This window comes from Copidosoma floridanum, unplaced genomic scaffold, assembly GCF_036245765.1.
Source record: "Copidosoma floridanum isolate Cflo_tuat_1 unplaced genomic scaffold, Cflo_Japanese_pri ptg000013l, whole genome shotgun sequence".
Taxonomy (NCBI): Eukaryota; Metazoa; Arthropoda; class Insecta; order Hymenoptera; family Encyrtidae; genus Copidosoma; species Copidosoma floridanum.
In genome coordinates, this window is record NW_028321890.1 from 6,507,876 (window position 1) to 6,533,132 (window position 25,257).

Below are 25,257 nucleotides of genomic sequence, written 5' to 3' on the forward strand. Positions count from 1 at the left end.
GTAAAAAAGAACGATTTATTTTCATTAAGAATCTAAATTAATAATTAAATATTAATAGTTTCCTTTTTGTAATACATTCACTTAATACAGACATTCATTTCACTGTTAATACAATAATTATACATCTTTTCATTCTACTTATTTTAGTTTGTCGATAAATTTCAGCTGTAAACTTTTGGATTCTTGTACTGGGTTTACTTTGTGGTGTTTTACAATTTTAGGAGTATTCTACGTTTACAAATCTGGATTAGGATTAGAATTTAATGTTTTTTCCCAAGTTGTTCAAATAAACTGCCCAGCAGAAGAGCCTGGTTGCAGTTGTGAAATGCACGGCTTTGAGATGTAAGACTCAAACTGCAGAGGATTGATACGTTCAATAATTAACTGGTACTATGCCAAGCACTTCATTATCATAAAAGAATGTGTGTAGTTAACTTTATAAACTAGTACAGATATGTATTGTATATATTATGTCGATGCAGAAAGTAAAATTTCTACTACTTAGCATGTCAGTTATTTTTGAGACAATTATTAATACATCACTCAATCAGTAATTGCTACATTTAGTCTATTCCTAAACGTAGCAACAAAAGGATTTGCTCAAAAAAGGATAACCAGACAATTTCACGACAAATATCATTGCTAGTGTTTATTGAGAATGAGGTATCGTGTCACACCAATCACACAAGTGAATGAAAAACCTTACATGGCACAGTACGTTTATTGAAAGCTGCTGAGTAAGCCCTTCATTAATAAAATACCGTGTTAAAATTAATTTTATGTACAATGAATTAGTTGAAGCTTTTTAAAAAATATTTTTTTGCAGCTAAATAATAAAATAATGAGGCAGAATGAATCCTCTTTGAATCACTCTCAACCGCGTTTAATATAAGAAACGCTTTGCTCAAAATATATTACCCCAGAATGAAAATTAATCTGCTGCTGACAGCAAAAACTTTTTGTGCTGTATCAGAAAGCATTGTCTGAAAAAAGTGTGGTCTAGGTGTACAAATTTATAATGGGTCTAAACTTCTGTGTAGTATCGAGTTTTTGGATCCACTGAAGTGATTTCTACAAATTATATTTGAAATAACTGAACAACTGTGATTTGAAAATTACTCACACAACTTCTTTGGACTTCTATAATTGTTTTTTTCAGTTCTATTTTAATTTTACAATAAACGAACATGTATCATCAAGAACCATAAAAGTCTGGTTGAACAAATAACAGCATGCTTACGATGAACTTAGTACAAATGCAATGAACCTTATAAACTGACTCAAGTTAGTTTACAGGTTTAAAAGGTTTGTTTGCATGCTCTCAAAACATTTATAACATCATACACAAGTTTTTTAAATTACAGGTTTGTGGGCAGTAATGCTCACTTGCTCGGCACCTGAACACGTAAGACGTTATAAGCATCACCGGTGGAAGAAAATAAACCTCAGATCGTTCGTTGATCACCCTCGGCTTTGCATTTGGGGCCAATACACGGGTGATCTGAAACTTTCTGTACTTTACTACCTTTGGTGCGCAATGTACTACAAATGATATAATGTATTTCATTTTTTGAGTTTTTTAATACTGAATATAATTACTAGTCTTTTTACTTTCATACTCTAAAGAAATGTAATAATTGTTTTAGCAACGGCACACACTACCTGATATTATACACTAGTAAGTTTATTGTTAAACAAAGGATATTTGAAAGAATGAGTATTTTTTATCATGACTTTTTCACAATCATTTGGTTGATAAATGTTTAACAGATATAAGTAGTAAAAAGTAAAAAAAAAAAAAAAAAAAAAGTAAGTCCCTGATAATTACATCCTATTTGACTTGACAATAATATGTTTAAAATTAACTTGTGATCTGATTCAATCCTTGAAGCTCACAAATCGTACTTATTTGTGCTCATGGTACCAAACACACTGGGTAATCACTGTGTCCAAACATCATTGCGAAGCAATCCCTAAGTAACTGTTGTGATTGCCCTGGCCGGATCCAAATTTGTGAGGTGAAAAATATTTTTTCAACCTTAGGAACACCACCCCCTTAAAAATGGCCACGGTAGAAGAAAAAACACTTATTCCTTCCACATGAATGTTTCCTTCTACTTCATTTTCTATACTGGTATTAGCAATGATAAAAAATATTCATATTTCTAAATTTTTTTTCTACAGTACAGTACATTTAATATTAGAAAATAGGATTTACAAAAAAATTTTAGGGTATAAGCGTTTTTTGTTTATTCTTAATTAAATCATCGAACAATTTCTTACTAATCGTTCTAATACTTAACATTACAATCAGAATAATGCCTTAATAATATGTGTGTACACACAGCTTTATTTACTTGGAAAAAAAATTTTCATTCATAAAAAAATTCTGGAAATTTTTTGTACTCATCAGTCTCAACGACATTTTGAAAATTAATTTTTGAAGAACAATCTTGATAGATTAGTGCAACATTGTGCACATGACAAAAATTTTCTGTACTAGTAGACAATTTTGCGATAACGTCATTATTCCATTTGCCGTTGAAATGTTATATTTGAATAATTTATTGCTTTTCTCATAATCAGATCACGAATTTCTAATCTTTTTGATAACATTTCAGTTTCATCAAACCAATTACTAAGAGATGGAATGTTATCGAAATCTGGAGTGGGATCGTGTAAAAGATCATAAAAATTCCGTAAATTGTTACAGTAAGTGTAGAAAAAAAATTATTAAAGCACAACGAGCGCCCATTATAGCAAAGAATATACAATTGCATACAATTTTAAATGGCATGATAAATGACCACTATAAAAATTTTTTACTGCTGTACTGTTTTAGAAATTGTAATCATCGTTGTGTGTTCTCTAAGCTTTAGGAAACTGTCACACCACACTAACAATACAGTGCTCGAGATAATAAAGGAAAAATAATGTGTCCCATAGTTATTCTTACAAAAAAAAGATTCTGCGAATTTCAACATGTACAATCCGCAGCCAGTTGAGTTTTTTTGCTGTGGTACATCAATTTCAACAATTTTCAATTGTAGTTTTTCCCAACCTTATTTTGTTTTTAATAAATTTGTTTTTAAATACTGTTAAACCGCATTCTTTAATGATTAAGTGCCATAATTTCTTATGGAATTAAATATTAAAATATTTGGACTGAGGAAAAAAATTTATTTACAATGAATGCTTTTATTTCTGCAAACATACTCATGCGTGGATTATGCACACACATTTAATGCTAGGTCGTTGTAAGATGTACTTTTTTCAAGACATAACAATTATTTCACAGATACTATCTGTTAGGTGCTTTCTCACCTTTTTTTTTTCTGTGCTGTTTTCAAGGGCGAAGTTTTGTAATTTTTGGCGCTTAAGAGGTACTTCTAAGCGACACTTTTTTTCTGTTTTTTTCCAGCATATGAGGGTAACACACAACTGCCAAAAGCCAATGAAATCTGAAATAAAATTACCGTGTGCACAAAACTGTCTACATCTTACATTCACGTAATGCAATAGACTTTTCCCCAGTTTGGGATTAATTTATCGTATCCTGCCCACTGCCTTGTAGTTTTATAATTAGCTTATGCCCAAGTTCATATCATTATTTATATTACATCACAGTGATGCTCTCATGTAAATATTTTGTTTTTACTACAAGTATTACTCTCTCAATTCCTTTGGATAAATTTCACGCAAATCGGATAAAATTTGGTCACAAATTTTTTTTCCTGAGCTGCATTATCCATCACTTCTTCGAATCCAAGAATTTTTTAGAACGGAAAATTTTTTTTTCAAAATTAGAAGTATTCAATAAAAAAGCATAGCCACTTGTGTTTTTGCGAGTAAAAAAAATAAAGTCTCTCAGAGCTTTGCGTGATAATCACCTGATACGAGTAAAATTTACCAGCATAGCGAGAGAAATTCACCCACTGTGCGAGTGACTATTTCACTGGGTTCTGGTGAAATTCTTGCTCAATGCAAAGCGAATGAAGTTTATCCGAAGACATTCTGAGAGTAGTTATATTAGATGAAATTCACGCGATTTCATTAATTCATTTCAAAATGTCTTGTATTCATAAGCTTTCATAGATTGCTTAAAAAATCACATTGCTTAAAAAGAACCTAACACTTTTTAATTACTCCTTGATTTTCAAAAATTTACATACAATATCTCATGTTGTCTTGTTGCAAACAGCTATCCAAATTTTTATCCGTTACACAATAGTTACTTACGTAGCAAGTGCGGAAAAGACGATTTCCCGCATAAATCGTGATTGACTCGCACGAGTGGCCAGAGTTGACGGTAACGAGTGCCAGTTGAGCACACGAGTGCGTAGCACGAGTTTGATCGCACGGCTCGAGTTACCGTTACCGTCCATGAGTGCGAGTCTATCACACGAGTGCGGGAAACCGTCCCACACAAGTTGCGTACAAGTTTTTTCGCAACAGTGTGCGGAAAATATGTGTTTTCCACACTGATATTAGTGTGGAAAATCAATTTTCCCACAGAGTGTGCGGAAAAGGTGTAAAGAAAATATTCTCCACATACTATGTGGGAAAAATGATTTTTCACACTAATATCAGTGCGGAAAACACTTATTTTTCGCACACTTATATCAAAAAAAACTTGTCCACAACTAGCGTGGAACGATTTCCCACACTCGTGTGATAGACTCGCAGTCGTGGCTGGTAACGGTAACTCGTGCCGTGCGATCAAACTCGTGCTACGCACTCGTGTGCTCAACTGGCACTCACTCCGATCAACTCCAGCCACTCGTGCAAGTCAATCACAACTCGTGTGAAAAATCATTTTTTCCGCACTTGTTACGTAAATAACTATTTCCGCCCTCAAGTGGTTTTGGGAGGCTGGTACTTCCTCGGGCGAAAAAGCAGTTTTCCAGAACTCGTTCGAGAAGTCTCCTTTACGAACCTCGTTACGTCCTTCGCCTTCGGCTCGGGCCGCAAACTTCTCGATTCGCAAACAGAGACTTATTAAACTCGTAGGAAAACTACTATTTCGCAATAAGTGTGCGGAAAATAGGTGTTTTCCGCACTTATATTAGTGTGGAAAATCGATTTTTTGCACACTATTGCAAAAATTATTTATTTTACAACAGAACGAACACAAAACTTATTCAGAGTATTATTCCGAACTCTCTTAGTACAAGAGTACAGTTACTTAATTTTGGTTACTCCTACGCTTGACAGGCATTGTTTTTTCACTAATTCTGCCAATTACATCACATCATATACCCATACCGATTGTACGACTAATGACAAGGCTTCAGGCACGTGATAATCTATCATAGTGGTATTATAAGGAATTCAATAAGATATTTTTAAACAAGACTGTATAATCTGTCCTACATATTTAAAAAAAATTATCAATGATTGCATTATACTCTAGTTAACATTAACGTTTTTTTAGTAAATTATATAATGTAGATAATCATACAGATTATCATGCAGTAAAATTTTTATCGTAAATCTTTTAAACAATAACACTAGGTGCATTGCAGTCAATAGCAGTCGCGTTCATAACATTAAAATTTATGGGAAGACGTTCTTATGCAATTGTTGCGGACAGTAACCGAATGAGAGCATAAAGAGAATTTTTTTCAACAAAAACAACAAATAACCAACTCCCCTTGAATACAATGTTAACGCATGCACAATAATAGTAGTTTTCCTACGAGTTTGAAAAGTCTTTGTTTGCAAACCGAGAGGTTTGTGGCCTGAGCCGAAGGCGAGTAACGTAACGAGGTTCGTAAAGGAAAATACACCCAGGTGTTGGTGCCGTACTTATTCCTCAATCACTGCTCCTAACTAATCATATGACAGTCGGAAGCCATCAAGTAATGAATAAAAGGTTACAGTCACGTAGCTTCCTGTTGTTGGTTAGGATGATAAAAATTTTACTCTTCATTAGCTGGAATAAATAAAAAATCTTTTTTTAAGAGGTCGCATTTATTGAGGTGCATTTTTTATCATCCCGTCTGTATTTACTCGTTGCATAGCCCAGTATAAAAACAAGTGTCAAAAAAGTGGGTCTTATCACGATCTACACTACTTATCAATTCAAAATATATGAAGTTCAAATAAAAATTAATTATTGCATCATTAATGTACACAATTTTTTCCATACACTCAATATTTTGGGAATATATTGATATTTCACCTCGAACCGGAGGAGCAGGGTGTATCAAAATTCTAGATGCAATATTTTAATGAATATATTATTATCATATTTAAGCCTACTATAACAATTACAATGATTAACACTTACATTTCATTCGGATTCCTTTCCAGCAATAATTTTATCGCCCTCAATTTTTTAGACCAATCGTCTGGTTTTTCCGCTTCATGTACAAAAGATGTATATCCTTTAATCTCCTGTTAAAATTGTACAATGGATACTGGTGTTTATTTAATGATGATATTAAATAAAATATATTTAGTTTAAAGAAGGCGGTAAGATACAACTATTGGAGTTGTATTCGAGCGTGCTCATAAGGCGTTCATGTAAGCATACGTAATGTATAAGAATATAACATCACAAGCACGTAAAATAATATAGTCTTACTTTACAACTTCCTTCATGATTATATATATCAAAAATTAAATCTTTTTTCTACAACATCGGCGGCGCTGCGTGGACAGGAACATTCTCTTTCTGACCACAGGGACACAAAAAATCGTATACGACCCATGGCCGCAAGTAAAGAAGCCTCAGACCGTCCGTTTGTCATCCTCGGCTTCGCCTTGGAGAAAATATTCGGACGATCTGAAATCATATACGCATCACGAGAGGAAATGAAGAATCCCTAAAACTCGGCTTTGCCTTGGTTGACAATAATCATGCGCTCTGAGACATTTTTTTTTTCCTTCCCACGTGGGTAATATACTATTGTACCAATGTATTCATCTACAATGTTTATTGTTTATCTAACCGCAAATTTTTTTAATGACTCCAAATATATCGTATTTATAGTAATAGTACATTATGTACATAACCCAGAAAAGTAAAACAGTTCCACGTACCTGCGGTCAGAAAGTGGTTAGTTACGGACAATCTGAGACTTCCGTTACTTTATTTCCGTAGGTGCGTAATATTCTATAGATCTTAGGGATAACTAGACGACCTGAAGTTTCTTTATTTCCGTCTGTGGTGCATGTACGATTTCTTATGTCCAGTGACCTGCAAATTAAAACTCTATCCGCGTAATAGACGAAAAGTATAATTTTTCTATCTCTGCCACAAAACCATATCTCGGACCCTCTCTCCCAGTACATAGCATTAAATTTGTAATAATTACAAAAACTGTTATTGGCAACACGATCATAAACATATACTAAAAATAGTATGGAAAGCGAGTACTTACATTAAAAATATAGAAAAAAACCATTCTTGAAAATTCTTCTCACTATAAAGTTGGTTTTTTTTTTAATATTGAAGAAAAAACTTACTTAAAATGACTCCATTTGGTTTTTTACTTTTTGTGTATTACAAGTGTTTTTGTACTTCTTGAACGATTAAGAATAAAGTAGCCAATTGCAGTTTTCAAAAGAATTCGATGTTATTAAAAGTTATGTGATATTGTTGAGTTGCGTTACGTTACTATTACTCTAACATTGTTTTACCATTGTTCAAAGAGGACAAAAAAAGTTTTATTTTCAAAATATGATGAAAATTCAAAATGTGTCGTTTTCCTTAAGTGATTGTTGAGTATCAGATAACACTTATTGTACAAGGAAGCTATTATAGATTTACTCCTCTTCCGCACTTCAATACATTTTTATCATAGAGTTGCAAAAATAGTTTGATTAATTATTGCATATTCTGTGGTTTATGTTGATGAGAGCCTCTTTAAATTTACGCTTGTACAATAATTATTAGAAATACCATCAACTCTTAAAAAGATAAAGTATGTAGCGTATAATATGTTTCAAGACAAAAATGTTTAGGAAAATAGTTTTAAGTGAGCACCCTTCTAATTAACTTGCTAAATTTCATCAAAAATGGAGTTAAAGTTTTAAAAAAAATTATCAAAGCATAAACAAATATTTTTAATGAAATCTTGTATGTAAGCATAGTAGTGGCCACTATTAACGTTTCCACTATGCATGATCACAGAATATAGTTCGTAAGATGGATATTGAACTTCAGACCCTAAAACAAAAAGTATTTTCTAAATATTATTGCGGCTCTTATAACGGATCCACGAAGGTATGCTATCATTTTTGTATCCAGAGCCACATTTCAAAATGCAGAGTATAGAAAAATACTTTTACTATGGGTAGATAATGTGATTCCTTACCTAGGAGAAATGTGGCATTTTGCTCTCTGAACACAGAGAAAAAAGTCGTATTTTTGGCAGGGGAAAGAGAAAAATTTATATGTTAAGAAAAATTTCTAAAAAATGATAAAGAAGCGCATCTTTGACAACAAATATAAATTTTTTTAGAAAATTACATCCACAAAGTGAGCCCTGATTAATTGAAATGGGATAGTTAAAATATTTAAAAGAGAAGAGTATTTTTATTTAATGTACACGATACATTCATAAATAAATTTAAAAAAAAATTGAAAAAATATTTAATATACCCTATGTTACTTGAAAAAATATTTAATATACCCTATGTTTGAAATGAAGTGGCAATTTAGAAAATTAGGTGAAATTTTATTTTAGGCAAATTTCAGCTTTGTAAAATGTTTTGTAAATTTATTTATAACAAAAGAAAGTCTTGTGTGGCAGAATTATAGAATATTAGGCAAAATTAGGTGGGGTTACAAAAATTTAGGCAATACTGCAGGAAATAAGGCAAAATTTCTACCAGATGAAATCCATTTAAAGTTTATTTTTTTTAAAAGAAAATTTTGTTAGGCAGAATTTATGAGTATTGAGCGAGATATCCAAGGATTAGGCGGGGTAACATAAAAATAATTGATACTTCAGGAAATAAGGCAAAATTTCCAAGTCTACAAAAAATAGTGATATAATGTATATATTATTTTTACTGTCAATAAAGTAAACTAAGCGTAACGATACTCAACAAACTGAATAAGGGAGAGAGGGAGGGAGAGAGGAGTTTGATATTTACGGATGTTAACATCAAAAGTATACACCAGAGTGCCTAATGAATGTTGTTGTGAATCTCCAATAGGAACCGAAATATCAACGAAGGGTTTTTGATAATATGACAGAGTTTAACATTTAATACATTAAACGTAGTCAGCATATCGTCCTTAAAAAAAAAGTATAGTTATTATTATAGTTATTACGAGTACGACGACATCGGACGTAGAATCAAAAATAATTAGTGTATAAAAATTTTTTTTCAGACACCTCAAATATTAAAAAACTGAGATTATATATATGATGAATAAAATTATTAATTAAATTACATTGCAGGCTATCTAATTAAAAAATAAAAATTTCTTTTGTTTCTTTAGTACATTACATAATTATATACTGATTTTTTGACTTTTGTTTCTAATTTCTTACAATTACGGTTTTTTTAATCGATTATTATTTATATTATGGGCGTGTTATTGTCTCGAGACTCACAAAATAAAACGAAACGCTCATTCTTCTAGAATCTAAAAGAGAGCGTTTCAAAACCTACAATTGTGAGAGTTTCAATGGCACCACTGGCCGTCTCGCGTTGAAAGTAACGCTCTTATTGCGCACAAAGCGCGTGCTCGAAGCTCATCAAAGACGCACCGCGCCATCGTAGCTCTCGCAACCATTGATTTCGGAACTCTTCCTTTTAGTTTCGCGAGAAAATAGCGGAGCGTTTCATTTCCCTTTGCGAGTCTTGAGACAATAACGGAATATACCTATAACCACCTCGCATTATTTGTATATACACTACACTCGGAAGAACCCACGTTGCGCCAGTGCTGACGTCTTGGACTTTATTTTGTTGCCTTGCTTTGTTACGGTGAAGTAGCTTCATACAAGTACAGTTTAATATTTACATATGTACTGAACTACCCCTGAGCTTATGATTAAGACAATACTTCGTTAATCACTAATTCATTTTTTACATGGGCACAGTTTGCAATTACTGGAAGTATCGAATATTAGTTATTATACAATTTGTTAACTAGTCACTTACACTTGGGCGTTGTTTAATCTTCACGTAACTCAGAACTTCCTGAAGGAATTATATTACGTAAGTAGCACTTCACTGAATAAGTACGCTCTAAGTTGCGATCATCTATTTTTATTGCATAGTTACTGCTAAACAACAACATGTGCTAGAGCTGAATTGAGTTCTGCTGTTTGATAGAAATTTTTTCATTAATCAACTGGTACTATATGATCCATTATTGGATATAAATTAAAAGATGTCTTATTATTGGATTAATAGTGAAATGAATGCATGTATTAAGTAAATGTATCAAAAAAAGGAAACTATTAATATTGAATTATTAATTTGGATTCCTAACGAAAATGAAATGTTCTTTTTTACTTACCTAATTAAAAATTGATTAATTCTTCTGTTGTCTGATAAGCACCACATACATATACATAGGTGCATGAGCTTTTCAACGTAGTTGTTTGACCTGATTGATTAATTAATTAATTTGAAGCACATGGAATCAAACAATAAGCACGAAAAAAATCTGTGTGCCGCAACTTCCACTGACAATACGTGTAAAAATAATAAGGCACGTTTTTCATGTAATCCGTCTGCTGGATTTCAAAGTGCTTCCAACAGTACCATCTTTAAATGCTGCAACGATGAAATTTATGCATATAGTTATACTATTCAACATGCTTTGTATAAACATCAAAGATAGTATAACGAATTAACTATTTAGTGATACAAAAACACATTTTGCGTATAAAAACTATACATGGTTAATTTGCTACACAGCATTCAGTCGTAATGGGCTCTAGTCGACTGAAATAATCAATAAAACACGTGTATATAACTAAATGTTTTATCGACTACAATTGTTAAAATGATAATTTTTAAATTATTTTATCATTGCAAGTATACTTATTCAAGTTTATTCTTAATTCTAAAGCATTTTCTTTAGTTATTTGTTATTGTTTATTTTTCCTGATTTTATTTATTTTTGAATATCTCGCAGTGCATATGCCACTTTCGGGAGTACTGGTAGGGTACAGAAAGAGAGAGTAAGAGACATAGGGACACCGCGTTTTCTCTGGCATTCCGGTCAGCGAACGTGACCAGCCAACACTCAAGAGAAGTGAGCGAGTATGCCAAGCTCATCCTAGGTTATATTTGGTCTGATTTTAATTTGTTCGGTGTGCCGTGTACATATCTGTTCAACTTTAACGGAAGTCACCAGCTTATCTTCGGATTTGTGCATTAATTTCATTGTTAGTACCGATTTATTAGCCTCATATGTTTTGTGTTCAAGTATTAGTGCGTCGCATGTCACACTCGATTTAATTAGTTTTAACAACATTCGCAGGCCTGCAATCACGAGAATTTTGGTGCCTATTTAAAGTTCGTGATCAAGACGCGTTTATTCATTTAATTGTGTAAAACGAAGCTATTGTCATTAGTGTATCAAACTTTATTTTAAGTGCAAGAGCCGTTTGCGATTGTAAACATATGAATAATGCTTATCGCAGTTTATTTCGCACAACGATTAACTAAGTAGTATAATGTGCTTTACAGTCTGTGATTGGAAGTTGAATCGGGCTATAACGTTAGATATAATTTAATTAGATTCGTAGGAAAACATTTCATTCGGCAACGTAGTGTACGCGGTAACGACGTCATATATAGCTATGGATTAAGACACACGAGTCCTTGTTTACCCGACGTGGAAGCTCAAACCATTCCGCAAATGCTTTCTTGAAATACGTGCACGTGCAATGGCGTGCGTTTTCGTACAATCATCACCGTTGACTATTTTTTACATGCTCGAGATAATTTACCCAAACTAATACATGAGTTCAGTGTTTGATCATGCGTAAAGTTAATATATATTTTTTGTCACTAGACATAATTGGTAATAGGACAACAGTCCTTAACTTCATTACAAGCCCATCAGGGTCAATTACGTCATTGTGAGTTGACAATAGTCTACGCAATTAAGGCATTTAGCCTACATATTCTGCAAAGAGACATCAGTCCCTTTGATCAATACAAGTCCATCAGGGTCAATAACGCAATTGTTAGTGGACAACAGTCTACGCAACTAAATACAGGCCTACTTGTATACAGCTAAAATCCATGGTATATTATTTATTTAGCTGCTTAATTCAATGTGTTATAATCACGTTTACATGTTTTAATTGCATATTTCGTTAACTGTTTATTCATTTATTATAGAATTTTGATTAAAAAATGCAATACGTATCGTTTACTTTTCTTCGATTTGTGATTTATCCAACAATAAAAAGAGTTTTTCACACGTTTGTCCTTCAAATACGTTGTATTTCTTTGTTGACAGCTATTATATACCCTAACATATATTAAAACTTGTAGTCTAGTCTTAGAAAATGGACTTTTAGAAAGTTCGGGCTTATTAAAAATTATTAACGAAGCAATATCTATCATTAAATGTTTATATAAAACAAGTATTTATTTCATACAAACTATTCGCAGATAAATGGCTTGGGCTCACTGGGGATCATACAAAACAGTATACGTATTAAAGATCTTTACCTTTTATTAATTTATAAGAATTTGTGAAAAATAGTTGAATACAAAAACTCTAAAAAATAGTAACATTACGAGTATGCTCAGAATCTGTTTTCCAAAAAATTCATAACTTATGAGTCCATCTGTTGATTTTCCAATAATATAAGTCGATTGTTTATGTATTTTGAGTTTTTGTTTTGATTTATATACTAGTGCTGCTGGATTCTTGCATCTTTTTTTAAAATGCTTTGTACTTGTAAAATAAGTAGTAGATCTGTGCAGGGTTTATATACACTAGTTAAATCAGAAAAAAACAAAAACGGCTTAGCTAGAGGGAAGGTATTTATTAAGCGTCTCAGTGATTTTACCTTTACTACAAAATTTTATATGGTTTGTACTAATGTAACAAGCAGTTAAACATGAATTTTCTGTGCTTACTAGTAAATCGTGCATATACTAACCAAGTTAGCAAACCAAGGGATCTAATTAAACTTTCTGAAAGTAATTATTCCAAATGTTAGTTTGGTATAACATTTGCAGTGAAACTTGAGGACTGATTGGTTATTTAAATGAAGTATATACTGAGCCTTTGAAAATGCATTATTTTTAATAAATGCTGTTGAAAGGTGCAGATATTTATTAACTTTTAATTTATTTTTCTAGTCCCATAGAGATGTTAATGAAAATTGAGGATTTGTACAGTGAGTCCAGCGAGGATACTAGACGAATCAAATAGAAAGGCTCTTTTTTTTGCATCAAGAAAAAAGAATCTATTGCTCTGCAAATTAAATTGCTAGAAAGTGTATGTAAGAGTTAAAAAAAGGCTTAAAGATAAGCTTGAGACAGCAGTCATCTTCAAGTTGTTAAGTAGCCTTCTACCAAAGTTTTCTCTACCTTTAGAATGGTATGGGAGTGCACACTGGCAAAAGACAGGAAAAAGATGAAATCAGAGCAAGGTTCTTTTGTAAAGACAAGCGTCTCGTAAACAACTGATAATAACGTCACATCCTTAACTTTATGTGCTTACTAGCTTTAGATTATGAAAAAAAATTGGCCACAAGCAGCCGTTGCACTAGAATAAGATAGCACCGTATTAAGTGTAAATATTGTAAAAAGTTGGTGATTGATTTCGTAGGAGTTCGAAACTAACTGTGGAAACAGAAGTATCCCAGGTGTCCAAGAGTTTTCATATTGCATCTTAACAGAACACGACAAACTTGGTTTTAATAAAAGACTATCACGCATATGATAAACTGTTAAATAAGCTACAATAAGCAACCTCTACGTCAATAGTGGTTGTTGTCAAATAGCTTGAAAAACGGAGTTTTTTCAGTTATTTTGCAGTAACATGAAAACTAAGGATAAAAGAAAAGATGTATCTTACTGAAGTTGTTCAGCGCATGATGTAACAAATGATTGATTTTTTTAGTGAAAAAACAGTTTATCTAGCAAAAAACACACTACAAAGTTAAAAAATAATAACACTGATCAAATAGATCAATCAAAGAAATTGATCGATCGCATCGAATAGGGCCTTCATTTGCCCCATTTCTAAAAACCAAGCTTCTTGCAGTAAAACTAGCCTTTTTAAGGTAAAGGGTGCCATGCTGTGCCTGATTTTAATGTAATACGGCAATGACTATGATTCAAAAATAAAACTTAACGTGGGCTGCACAACATATAAGGCAAGAGGGTAAGAGTAAATGATATAAGCGTACGAATGAGAGAGAGAGAGAGAGAAAGCGCCATATACCAATACCCTTGAATTTAGAAAATTGTTACGCAATATAACCGCACGCTAACGCCTGGTACGCCCTGACGAATCTACTCGTTCTTTGATTGTGAGTTCCTTACCCGGGGCACCAAAAAATGTTTATAATGTCCGTTTGAAGGGAAGAAGGAAAGGACTAATCAGAGCGTACAGGTCAAATGAGTTAAGCGTAATTATTTACATCAAACTTATAACATTTATTTTACTGATAATTTATCGTAAAACGAGATGATCGCACGCTTATCGGATTAATAATGACAACAGTTATATTAGCGCCGACGTAAAATACTATACAGCGAGCACACAAAATTAGGCACAATTAAATTAAAAAAGTAACGCAGAGCATTCGAACGCAACATACCAGCTGCACACAAAACGAAATCAATCAAATAGTAAAATAATCACCAGTCATAAAGCACAACTGCGGAGCGCAAGGCGAAAACCTGTCATAAAGCACACCCGCGGAGCGCAAGGCAAAATACAATAATGAATTACAGGTGCAACATATGCATATATATATAGTCTGTACCACGCAAACGCTTGGGACGTAGCTATCGCTGCGCGTATCTTGTACGTTGGCAAAATGGAGGCGGATCACGCGAGACAAGGGAACGCATACCTGGGCACGCGCTGTGGCGGGAAATATGGCGTCGGCCTGTACCTTGTATACGAAGGTCTTGTGCGTGGATGATGATGACGACCACTGCTCGGGTTGGCTTGAGAGCTTTGCTTGGCCAAGAGACAGATGGACGTTGCTCGTCAATTCACTCGGGCTCGAGAGTGTGGTAATATGGCGAATGGCCACCGCGTGGCCTGGAAAACTTTAGACACAAAAAGAACAGCGTCTCAGGCGTCGTCTATGCAGCACATGTAGTGTCACACGGAAGGGCAGCTCCCGTGTTCTGCGAGGAGGGACAGCCTCCGTAAGCAGCTCTTTGGGAGGACAGCTCCTGATCAACGGTAAAGAGTTCAGCTCTTTGTTTCCGAGGGCACAAAATGGCAGGAAAGTTCGATTGCGCGTGAAAACGTTTCATTCGCGTCGATCTCGAGGTGCTCTGTTACACGGCAACAGCTCCTGCTTGCTCGAACTTCGAGTCGCTACTGCCCGTCCCTCACGCATTTTCCCTTTTCTCTCTCTCTCTCCTCCCTCTCTCTTTTCAGTCCTACCTAGCCCCTCCTACCTATTCGCTTTGTTGCCTGCTCTTTCTCCTCTAACCCGAACATGCCGCCCGCCTATTCACTGGAGGTGAATATTTAATTTACAATGTCATTTGGTGAGGTACGGTCTTCGGTACCCCCCATCCGCAGTGGACAGAGGCGAGACACATGTCTTCTGAAAATACCCGTGGATGTTTTGACGGAAACAACTCGAACGAGGCTATCCGGACCTGGGTGGATTTCAATTATTCGGCCCAAGGGCCATTTCGATGGTGGGTAGCGCTCGTCACGGACTTGGACCATATTGCCGACTGCCATATTTTTCGTTGCTGACCTTAATTTATTGCGCTCCTGTAGCTGCTGTAAGTACTCGTCGGACCAGCGTTTCCAGAAGACGTTTTTCAACCGCCGAACTAGCTGGAACCGAGTAAGGCGGTTCTGCGGCAGATCAGGCTGATCCTCGTCGAGAACAAGGATCGAAGCTTCCCCTATTAGGAAATGCGCTGGGGTTAAGGCGTGTAGATCGGTTGCGTCGACACTGAGTGGGGTTAACGGACGAGAATTGAGGCACGATTCAATTTTGGTCAGGAGCGTGTATAACTCCTCGTAGGTAAGTACATGTTCCCCTATAGTTCGCTTAAGGTGGTGTTTAGTGGACTTTATCCCTGCTTCCCAGAGACCTCCACAATGAGGGGAGCTGGCGGGAACAAAAGACCAGGTAGTGCCGTCGTTGGCCAATGTCTCCGCCGATGCCCAATAGAATTCCGATGCTCTGTGGAACATTGCCCTTAAGTCCTTGTCTGCCCCATGGAAGGTCGTGGCGTTATCACTGTAAAGCCGCTGACAGCGACCTCTTTGACTGACAAACCGACGGAAGGCAGAAACAAAACTGATGGATGTAAGATCACTCACGAGCTCGAGATGCACTGCTTTGGTAGCGAAACACACAAAGAGGACTATGTACCCTTTTGGAGTACAGTTTCCCCGTATCTTGCTGGGTCGTACTGAAACAGGGCCCGCGTAATCTAAACCGGTTTTCCGGAAAGGACGGGCCGCCGTTACACGGTCACTCGGAAGATCTCCTATCATCTGGTGAATAAGACGTGGCTTTACCTTCTGACACGTAATACAATGTTGAACCTCGGATTTTACTAACCGACTCCTATCTGTCACCTAGATCATCTGAGAGACGGTGCTAGAAGTCAAGGTGGGCCCTCCGTGAAGGCAGATGTGGTGAGCATGCCTAACGAAGAGACGAGCTAAAGCGGAGCGACCCACTACAATTGGGGGATGCTTCCTATCATCTGGTATAGGCGCATGTTCAAGACGCCCACCTACCCGCAGGATGCCCAAGTCGTTATCGTAAACGGGGTTTAGTTTGCTCAAGAAGTGGTTCTTGGGGAGGTGATCGCCGCGCGACAGCGTTAGTAGTTCATCCTTAAAAAAATGCGCTTGTGAAAGCAGTATGGCTGAGGCTCTGGCCTGTGATAATTCCGCTGCCGTCAGAAATGCCGGTAAAGGGGGAAGAGCGAACTTTCTTAATCGAAGCAGTTTTAAAGGCCGTAAGCAGTACGCTAGGACTCGAACTAACCGTGTCAGGGTAGAGAACCTGGTGAGGATATCCGATTCAGGAGAGGCCGGAGGAGTTGGTCGGGTGGTCAGCACGCGCTTCTGTCCAGCCTTTGGCGGCGAAAGCTCTCGATCTTGATCGAGCCAGCTCGGACCGAACCACTATTGTCGAAAATTGGCTAATTCAGTGGGCTTACAGCCCCGCGAAGCTATGTCAGCGGCATTTTCCTTGGACGGGACGTGGGACCAAGTGGCAGCCGGAAGCTCCGTTTGAATAAACGCCACCCTGTTTGCAACAAAGGTCTTCCACTAGCGGGGATGCTTATTCAACCAATCCAAAACCATCTGACTATCAGTCCAGGCGTAGACCTTCAGCTGTTGGAAGAAGCGAGATTTTTTGAGGTGCTGAACAAGCGAGACGAGAAGAGCTGCTGCGCACAATTCAAGATTAGGAATGCTAATAGTTTTCAAGGGGGCGACCTTGGTCTTGGACATTGACAAATGGGTATGACATCGGCCTTCCCCCGTAGTCACTCTTAGATACACTACGGTGGCATACTCTCTCTTTGATGCATCGGAAAAACCATGTAGCTCATATTCTTGCCCTGGAGAGGTCCCAACCCATCGAGGAATAGTTATGTCTGATAGGTCAGAGATAGAGCTGATATAGGCATTCTACCTGTTACGGATATCGACCGGGACCGGGTCGTCCCATTTGCATCGGAGTACCCAGAGATCTTGCATTAGTATTTTAGCTTCAATAATTACCGGAGATACCCATCCAAAGGGGTCATACAATCGGGCAATTTCGGCCAGTATGTGACGTTTTGTGATGCTTCCCATCGTTGCTTCAAAAAGGTTGAGGTTAAACTTGAACTCGTCCTTCACTGGATTCCACCGTAGCCCTAGGGTCTTTACGGTTTGGCTCTCGTCGATTTGAACGACTTCATCTCGCGGGAGCAACTCGGTCTGATTAGCGGCCCATTTATCCAACGCCATGCCTGCGTATTTTAGTATTGAGACTAGCTCGTTCCTTTTATTTTTGGCTCCAGAGAGAGTATAGTCCCCCACAAACATATCGTCCATGTAAACGTTTTCCTTTAAAATCTTAGCTCTGAGGGGAAACCTGGAAATCTCGTCATCAGCAAGTTGTAACAGGGTACGTATGGCCAAGAACGGCGCACAATTCGTACCGTATGTTACAGTGGTAAGTCGATAATCGATGGGACTACTTTCCTGATCCGGGGACCACACGATTCGCTGTTAATCTTGATGAGCGCGGTTAACCCAAATCTGCCGAAACATTTTTACTATATCGGCTGTGAATACGAATTGATACCTACGCCAATCGAGCAGCAGAAGCAAAAGGTCGGTCTGCAAAGGGGGGCCTGGGAGCAGGTGGTCATTCAGACAGTGATTGTGCGTTTTCCTAGCCGCATCAAAAACTACCCGAACTTTCCGGTGAGCGTTGGATCCAGTCACTACAGCATGGTGAGGAAGGTACCAAGCCTGTGAGTCGCCAATCTCAGTGGATGATATGCGAGTCATGTGACCAAGGACTTCGTAACATTCCATAAATTCTTTATATTGGGCGGACAACCATGGGTCCTTAGTGAATCGCCGATGCAGACTTGACAGAGCGGTAATCGCTGTTTTCCTGGTTTCTCTGCCTAGAGGGGGAATTCCCTCTCTCAGGGGCAGTTGCACAGTATAACGACCTTCGATGTCTCGTGAATGGGTGGTCTGATATTGGTGTTCACAATTTTCATCCTCGGGCTTTCCAGACTGATGAGCTTTGGAAAACCCTTCAACCAGCTAAAACTTCTGTAACAGATCGCTCAAGTTATCCTCATAAGTAGCATGCAGGGCTTGGACACGGCCGACGGAGATTAGCGCCGCCCACCTTGCCGCAATAGGTCGCATGGGACCCGATATGATCCATCCTAGGCTAGTGTTTTGAGTGGTTAAACTTGTGGGTGGAGCTCTCCTAAGGCCCGACCTTAGCAGCCTGCCGTAGACATCGGCTCCGAGGATGAGATCTACAATTCCCTTGCGCATGAACATCGGATCTACTAAATCTAGTCCATCCAGAACCTGAGGGAGTAGTTCAGGGAGGTCCTGTTCTGGAATATAAGACGTGAGGCGAGGAAGAACCAACGCCGGAATATCAAGGTGGAAACTGGGAGAAACGGTGGATCGAATCTTGACCGTCACAAGAGCCCTGGCTACTGCTGCTTGCGAGTCTCCCACCCCTTGAAGCGCCACCTTAATAGGCGTTCTCGGTAGATTCAGCAATTGAGCTAAAGATTCCGTTACGAAGGAGGTTTCGGCTCCTTGATCTAACAAGGCTCTAGCCCTTAAAGTGTGTCCATTAGGGCCGGTAACGTCAACCTGGGCAGTGGCTAGAATCACAAGAGAGTTCACCATTGGGAGGCTCATTGTAAAGGTATTTTCCTTGAATCCAGAGCCTCCTGTGGCAGAGTAGGAAGGTTTGCCCTCTGGCAATGGTCGATTGGAGTCGAAATGCCTTGGAGAGTCTTTATGGAGAAGGGTGTGATGCTTCTCCTTACACGTTACGCATCGAACAAGAGATTTACACGCGTCAAAATGATGGTTGCCTAAACAATTAAAGCACAGCCTGAATTGTCGTGCATCATTTTTTCGTTTGAGGACGTTCGCGTTTGATTTTCCTTCTAGACCAGGTTCCACCCTTAACATGGACAGTCCTTGGATCCGATTTTCTAAAAAATCTACAAACTCGTTAAAGGTGGATAATCTATCCAGATTACTTGGGAGGTTATGGCCAGCCCTAGTTACCGTCCGACGATCCCTGACGCTCAATTCCAACTCCCATGCCTTACGTGAGACAAGGTCTAACCGGCTGAAAAGGAGGTGAACCAGCCAAACATTCCAGTGCTTCACCGGCATCTTCAAATTCTCCAAGGCTCTCACAATTCTCTGCACTTTATCGGAGAATGACCGTAAGCCCGCGGCAGACTCTCGAGTCAAGTGCGGTACGGCATATAGCGCGTTCAAGAGATTATTTATTGTTAAGCGCGGGTTGCAAAAGCGCTTCTGCAAGGCTGCGCAAGTAGGAGCGTAGTTGTCCCCTTTGAGTGTCACGTCCTTCACGAGATTCGCAGCAACTCCAGTAAGGCATGACTTGAGATACTGTAACTTATTGACATCAGGAATGTAATCGATTTCATTAACGAGAGATACAAACAGGCCCGAAAAACTTTCCCAATCTTCGTACTTTCCCGAAAAAGACGGAAGGGCAAGCTTTGGTAATTTTTCTAATTGAGGATCGATGTTAACTGATACGTTGGGATCGTTCCGTGGGGGGCGATTTGATCCTTCGGCCTCCTCTAAACCAGTGAGGACTGTCAGTAACTCGTCGAGGTAACCCTCGTAAATGCTCTGTTGTAAAGTAAATTTTTTCGTAACGACATAAGAGTCCGACTCAGCATCTTCGCGCACGACGATATCAGCATGGACAGTTCGAGCTTCGCCACACACACGATTAAGCGCTGTTATTCGTGATGTAATCATATTCTTGGTAATGGATTCTTGATCGATCGCATCAAATAGGGCCTTCATTTGCCTCATTTCTGAAAACCGAGCTTCTTGCAGTAAAACTAGCCTTTTCAAGGTAGAGAGTGCCATGCTGTGCCTAATTTCAATGTAATACGGCAACGACTATGATTCAAAAATAAAACTTAACGTGGGCTGCACACCATGTAAGGCAAGGGGGTAAGAGTAAATAATATAAGCGTACGAATAAGAGAGAGAGAGAGAAAACGCCATGCACCAATACCCTTAAATCGAGAAAATTGTTACGCAATATAACCGCACGCTAACACCCGGTATGCCCTGACGAATCTACTCGTTCTTTGGTTGTGAGTTCCTCACCTTGGGCACCAAAAAATGTTTATAATGTCCGTTTGAAGGGAAGAAGGAAAGGACTGGTCAGACCGTACAGGTCAAATAAGCTAAGCATAATTATTTACATCAAATTCATAACATTTATTTTACTGATAATTTATCGTAAAACGCGATGATCACACGCTTATCGGATTGATAATGACAACAGTTATATTAGCGCCGACGTAAAACACTATATAGCGAGCACACAAAATTAGGCACAACTAAATTAAAAAAGTAACGCAGAGCATTCGAATGCAACCTACCAGCTGCACACAAAACGAAATCAATCAAATAGTAAAATAATCACCAGTCATAAAGCACAACTGCGGAGCGCAAGGCGAAAACCTGTCATAAAGCACACCCGCGGAGCGCAAGGCAAAATACAATAATAAATTAAAGGTGCAATATATGCATATATATATAGTCTGTACCACGCAAACGCTTGGGACGTAGCTATCGCTGCGCGTATCTTGTACGTTGGCAAAATGGCGGCGAATCACGCGAGACAAGGGAACGCATACCTGGGCACGCGCTGTGGCGATGCGGCGGGAAATATGGCGTCGGCCTGTACCTTGTATACGAAGATCTTGTGCGTGGATGATGATGACGACCACTGCTCGGGTTGGCTTGAGAGCTCTGCTTGGCCAAGAGACAGATGGACGTTGCTCGTCAATTCACTCGGGCTCGAGAGTGTGGTAATATGGCGAATGGCCACCGCGTGGCCTGGAAAACTTTAGACACAAGAAGAACAGCGTCTCAGGCGTCGTCTATGCAGCACATGTAGTGTCACACGGAAGGGCAGCTCCCGTGTTCTGCGAGGAGGGACAGCCTTCGTAAGCAGCTCTTTGGGAGGACAGCTCCTGATCAACGGTAAAGAGTTCAGCTCTTTGTTTCCGAGGGCACAAAATGGCAGGAAAGTTCGATCGCGCGTGAAAACGTTTCATTCGCCTCGATCTCGAGGTGCTCTGTTTCACGGCAACAGCTTCTGCTTGCTCGAACTTCGAGTAGCTTCTGCCCGTCCCTCACGCATTCTCCCTTCTCTCTCTCTCTCTCCTCCCTCTTTCTTTTCAGTCCTACCTAGCCCCTCCTACTTATTTGCTTTGTTGCCTGCTCTTCCTTCTCTAACCCTAACAGTGTACATGTTTTTTTTATAGAAACAATAATGTGAGTACTATTAACATAAACTTCCCAGACTAGTTTTCTGAGAATAAAATGGCAACCTATTGCAAATCTGTCAATTTAGAACTTTGGAGCGCAGCAATTCTCGTCACAGCACAAATATCTTGATGCAAACAAATAGAATCAGTAGATATTGGTCGTATCTTAAAATAAATCTACTCTCACGTTTGAACATTAACAAAGAAGTTTGTTATTAACAAGAAACACATTTTAACATCTTTTAACGTTGCCAATTTGTTTGATAGAGATTTTTCAAGAAGTGCATTTTATACAACTGATTTTTTAATTTTGTGACGTGGTAGCTAAAGCTAGCACGTCATAATATAACTATATTCTTGGGCAAGTCGTCCGCTGCTACCAAGTCCGATAATAATATGCATACACTTAGTATATATATATTTTCTTTACACATTATTAAATGTGTGTTCTCAGTGCCACGGACTACGAGCTAAGAGGAGGAAGAAGAACTAAAGTCCAGAAGAGAAGTTAAGTGTGTGTGACGTGCGGTTGAGTGAGGATGTGCGTAAGAGAGAGAAGGGGACATGGAGAAGCTTGCAATGCGTCGTGAACAAATTAAGGGCCAAGTTATCGCGTCAAGTGCGTAGTTTTGAAAACCTCCAATTATTTATCAGTTTTTAGCAACGCTGGAGGTTCTTAGATTCAAAAGAGGGGGGGGGCACGCGCACCTATGCAGGCTGACTGTATAGTGGAGTCAGTATGACTTGAGGCAGCAGAGAGAGCAGAGTAAATATATAGTGTCAAAGACAGATTATTAGGATACAGAGGAAGTGACACGATATAAGATCGAGATAGTGCATAGTAAGGAGAGTAGACAGCTAGATGATCGGTAGCTGAGCCATCGTCGAGGCGAAAACGAGCTTTAGGTAGCATAGTGCGAGAAAGTAGATCTGCTGTCATTAGTGTACTGGGTCGTATACCGGGTATGGTGTTCACGACGATGCGAGCGAACCAGTCTATATGTGTGTGAGTGTAGAGATAGAGAAAAAGGAGAGAAACGCACGCGTCTGCGTGTGTCAGTGTAGGATAAGCTGCGTGGGTACTAGTCAATGTGTTGGCAGGATTTTTGGAGTTGGTGAGATGAGTAAGGAGATAGCATACCAGGTATGAGATGTGTATGATGTATTGTGTGTGTGTGTGTGGTACAGGTGCGAGCCTCAGACAGCCAAGCCAAGAAGGAGCCGTGAGGATGACCTACCTGGATCAATAAACATATATGTATATATATATATAATCAGATACTGAAATTGGAACTAATGTGCCAATACTTACATGTGTAAGAGAAAAAGAGAGAGATAGAGAGAGTAAATGAGTTGTAAAAGTATATGTTTGGCAAGAAAAACATCTACAAAGATACATCGTTTTTTCTTTAGATTTCTGATGGTATTACTCTCGTTTCAATTTAATAATGCAACAACCCTCACTTAAGTGCTTTTTCTTCTTAACGTCGATCTAGCATCTCTCACTCGTACTTCATCCTAATGTAGCTATTTTATGCGCTTGTTAGGTGATTTTAGGTTTAAAATATATTAACAACTTTGCTTTTCTCCTGATTCATACTGCACTCTGAGTTGTAAAGTAACGAGAAATAGTGCTATTTTTCAAGTCACCTTGGAGTAATAACTATTAACGTGAAGCTCGCTGATTGTAATTTGTTTAACAGATTATTATATGAAAGATATTTTTTTTGCTCAACTAGGTTATGTCGTATTTCCTCCAGGTATAATTTGAATGGGTTTTAGCTCCGCTGATACCCGGTCTTTTGGTAAAAAAGCGAATATTATGAAATTAGAGTGCTACACTCTGATAATAGGAATAAGTACTAATCAAATAAGTTTAGAAGCTTCATACGTAAAAAAAATAGTCCATAGACTCTTCTTGCCTAACACTTACGAGCAAAATGAGCAAGCTCAGAAAAAAATTAGGACAATTGTCGATTTCGCTAGATCAATGCTATTTGGCAAAATGTGCAGAAATTTATTCAAGGAGTAAAGTGGTTAACAAGGTATATTATCGTCTAAGTGAAGTCTCGCTTTGTCCATGTTATACAACAACGCTTTTTGAAGAATGGTTTGATTGTTAATTGGATTTGGAAAATCTTTAGATTTTTAGGGCTGGTGCATATTTGACAGTGTCCAAAAAAAAGCATAAGAAGTTTTAGTCCAAAAGCAAAAAAGTAATGATTGTTGATAACAAAGGTCAGTCTTGAAACTGCATAATTATAGAAACATTATAGTTTATTTAATAGTTAGAGAAGAAGAAGATAAAGCAGGTTAAATATAAAGATAAAGCAGCTTAAAAAAATGAATTTGAAAGTCAAATAAATTTAATAATGATAATGGTAAAAGACCTTCACTAAATAGGTGGAACCTGTATGATTGCAACTTAATTTTTCCTGCTGATTATTATAGTTTTTCAAATGTTGCAGATGTCATGCCATACATTTATCATCAAGTAACTGAGAGTTAAGAGGCCAAAAATTAGTAGAGAGTTGTTGATGAAGAAGTGTGAGCCCTAGGAGATAATCAAACTTGGTCCCTCATTGAACTGCCTCTTAGTAAATGTGTTATAAGTTGTAAATAAATTTTTTAATAAAAATGGTTAAAATAAAAGTACCCATTAAAATGAAACCGCTTTAAAATTTTTCTAGTTTTCAAGAAAATTCTGAAGTACACCAATAACCCATGCTATATCAGTTAATAAGAGTTATATTAAAAAAAAAAATTGTGTTCTAAGATATTCGTATCAGCTATTCGTAATAAATTAACTAGACTTATCTTGGCCATAGCTGCTAAGAAAGACTATAAATATCTATGTGAGAATGGCTTTTTTATATAGACATCTGAAAGCAAAAACTGGCTAAAAAAATCCGAAGGGTAAATTAAAGAAAAAAAGGAAAGTTTAGTATGTAAGTTGAAGAATATTTCGTACGACTGAAAGCAGAGTCCCAGGTGCTGGAATGACAAATTTGTAATTTTTTACTAAAACTTTAA

General features: G+C 37.6%; 2 protein-coding genes across 2 annotated transcripts; both read right to left on the bottom strand.

Annotated features, from left to right (window-relative positions):
* Positions 1-14,143: 14,143 nt before the first annotated feature.
* On the bottom strand, positions 14,144-17,635 carry LOC149374817 (uncharacterized). The gene is made up of 5 exons (XM_089591733.1): positions 17,483-17,635; positions 16,910-17,302; positions 15,757-16,684; positions 15,033-15,226; positions 14,144-14,281 (listed from the first exon to the last, which is right to left on the bottom strand). The coding sequence occupies exons 1-5, from the start codon at positions 17,633-17,635 to the stop codon at positions 14,144-14,146; spliced, it is 1,806 nt and encodes a 601-aa protein (XP_089447859.1).
* A 1,196-nt stretch (positions 17,636-18,831) lies between these two features.
* Positions 18,832-20,749, bottom strand: LOC106645426 (uncharacterized). Its single transcript, XM_089591737.1, has 2 exons — positions 19,044-20,749; positions 18,832-18,964 (listed from the first exon to the last, which is right to left on the bottom strand). Exons 1-2 carry the CDS (start codon positions 20,747-20,749, stop codon positions 18,832-18,834), a joined length of 1,839 nt encoding a protein of 612 aa, XP_089447863.1.
* Positions 20,750-25,257: the final 4,508 nt, after the last annotated feature.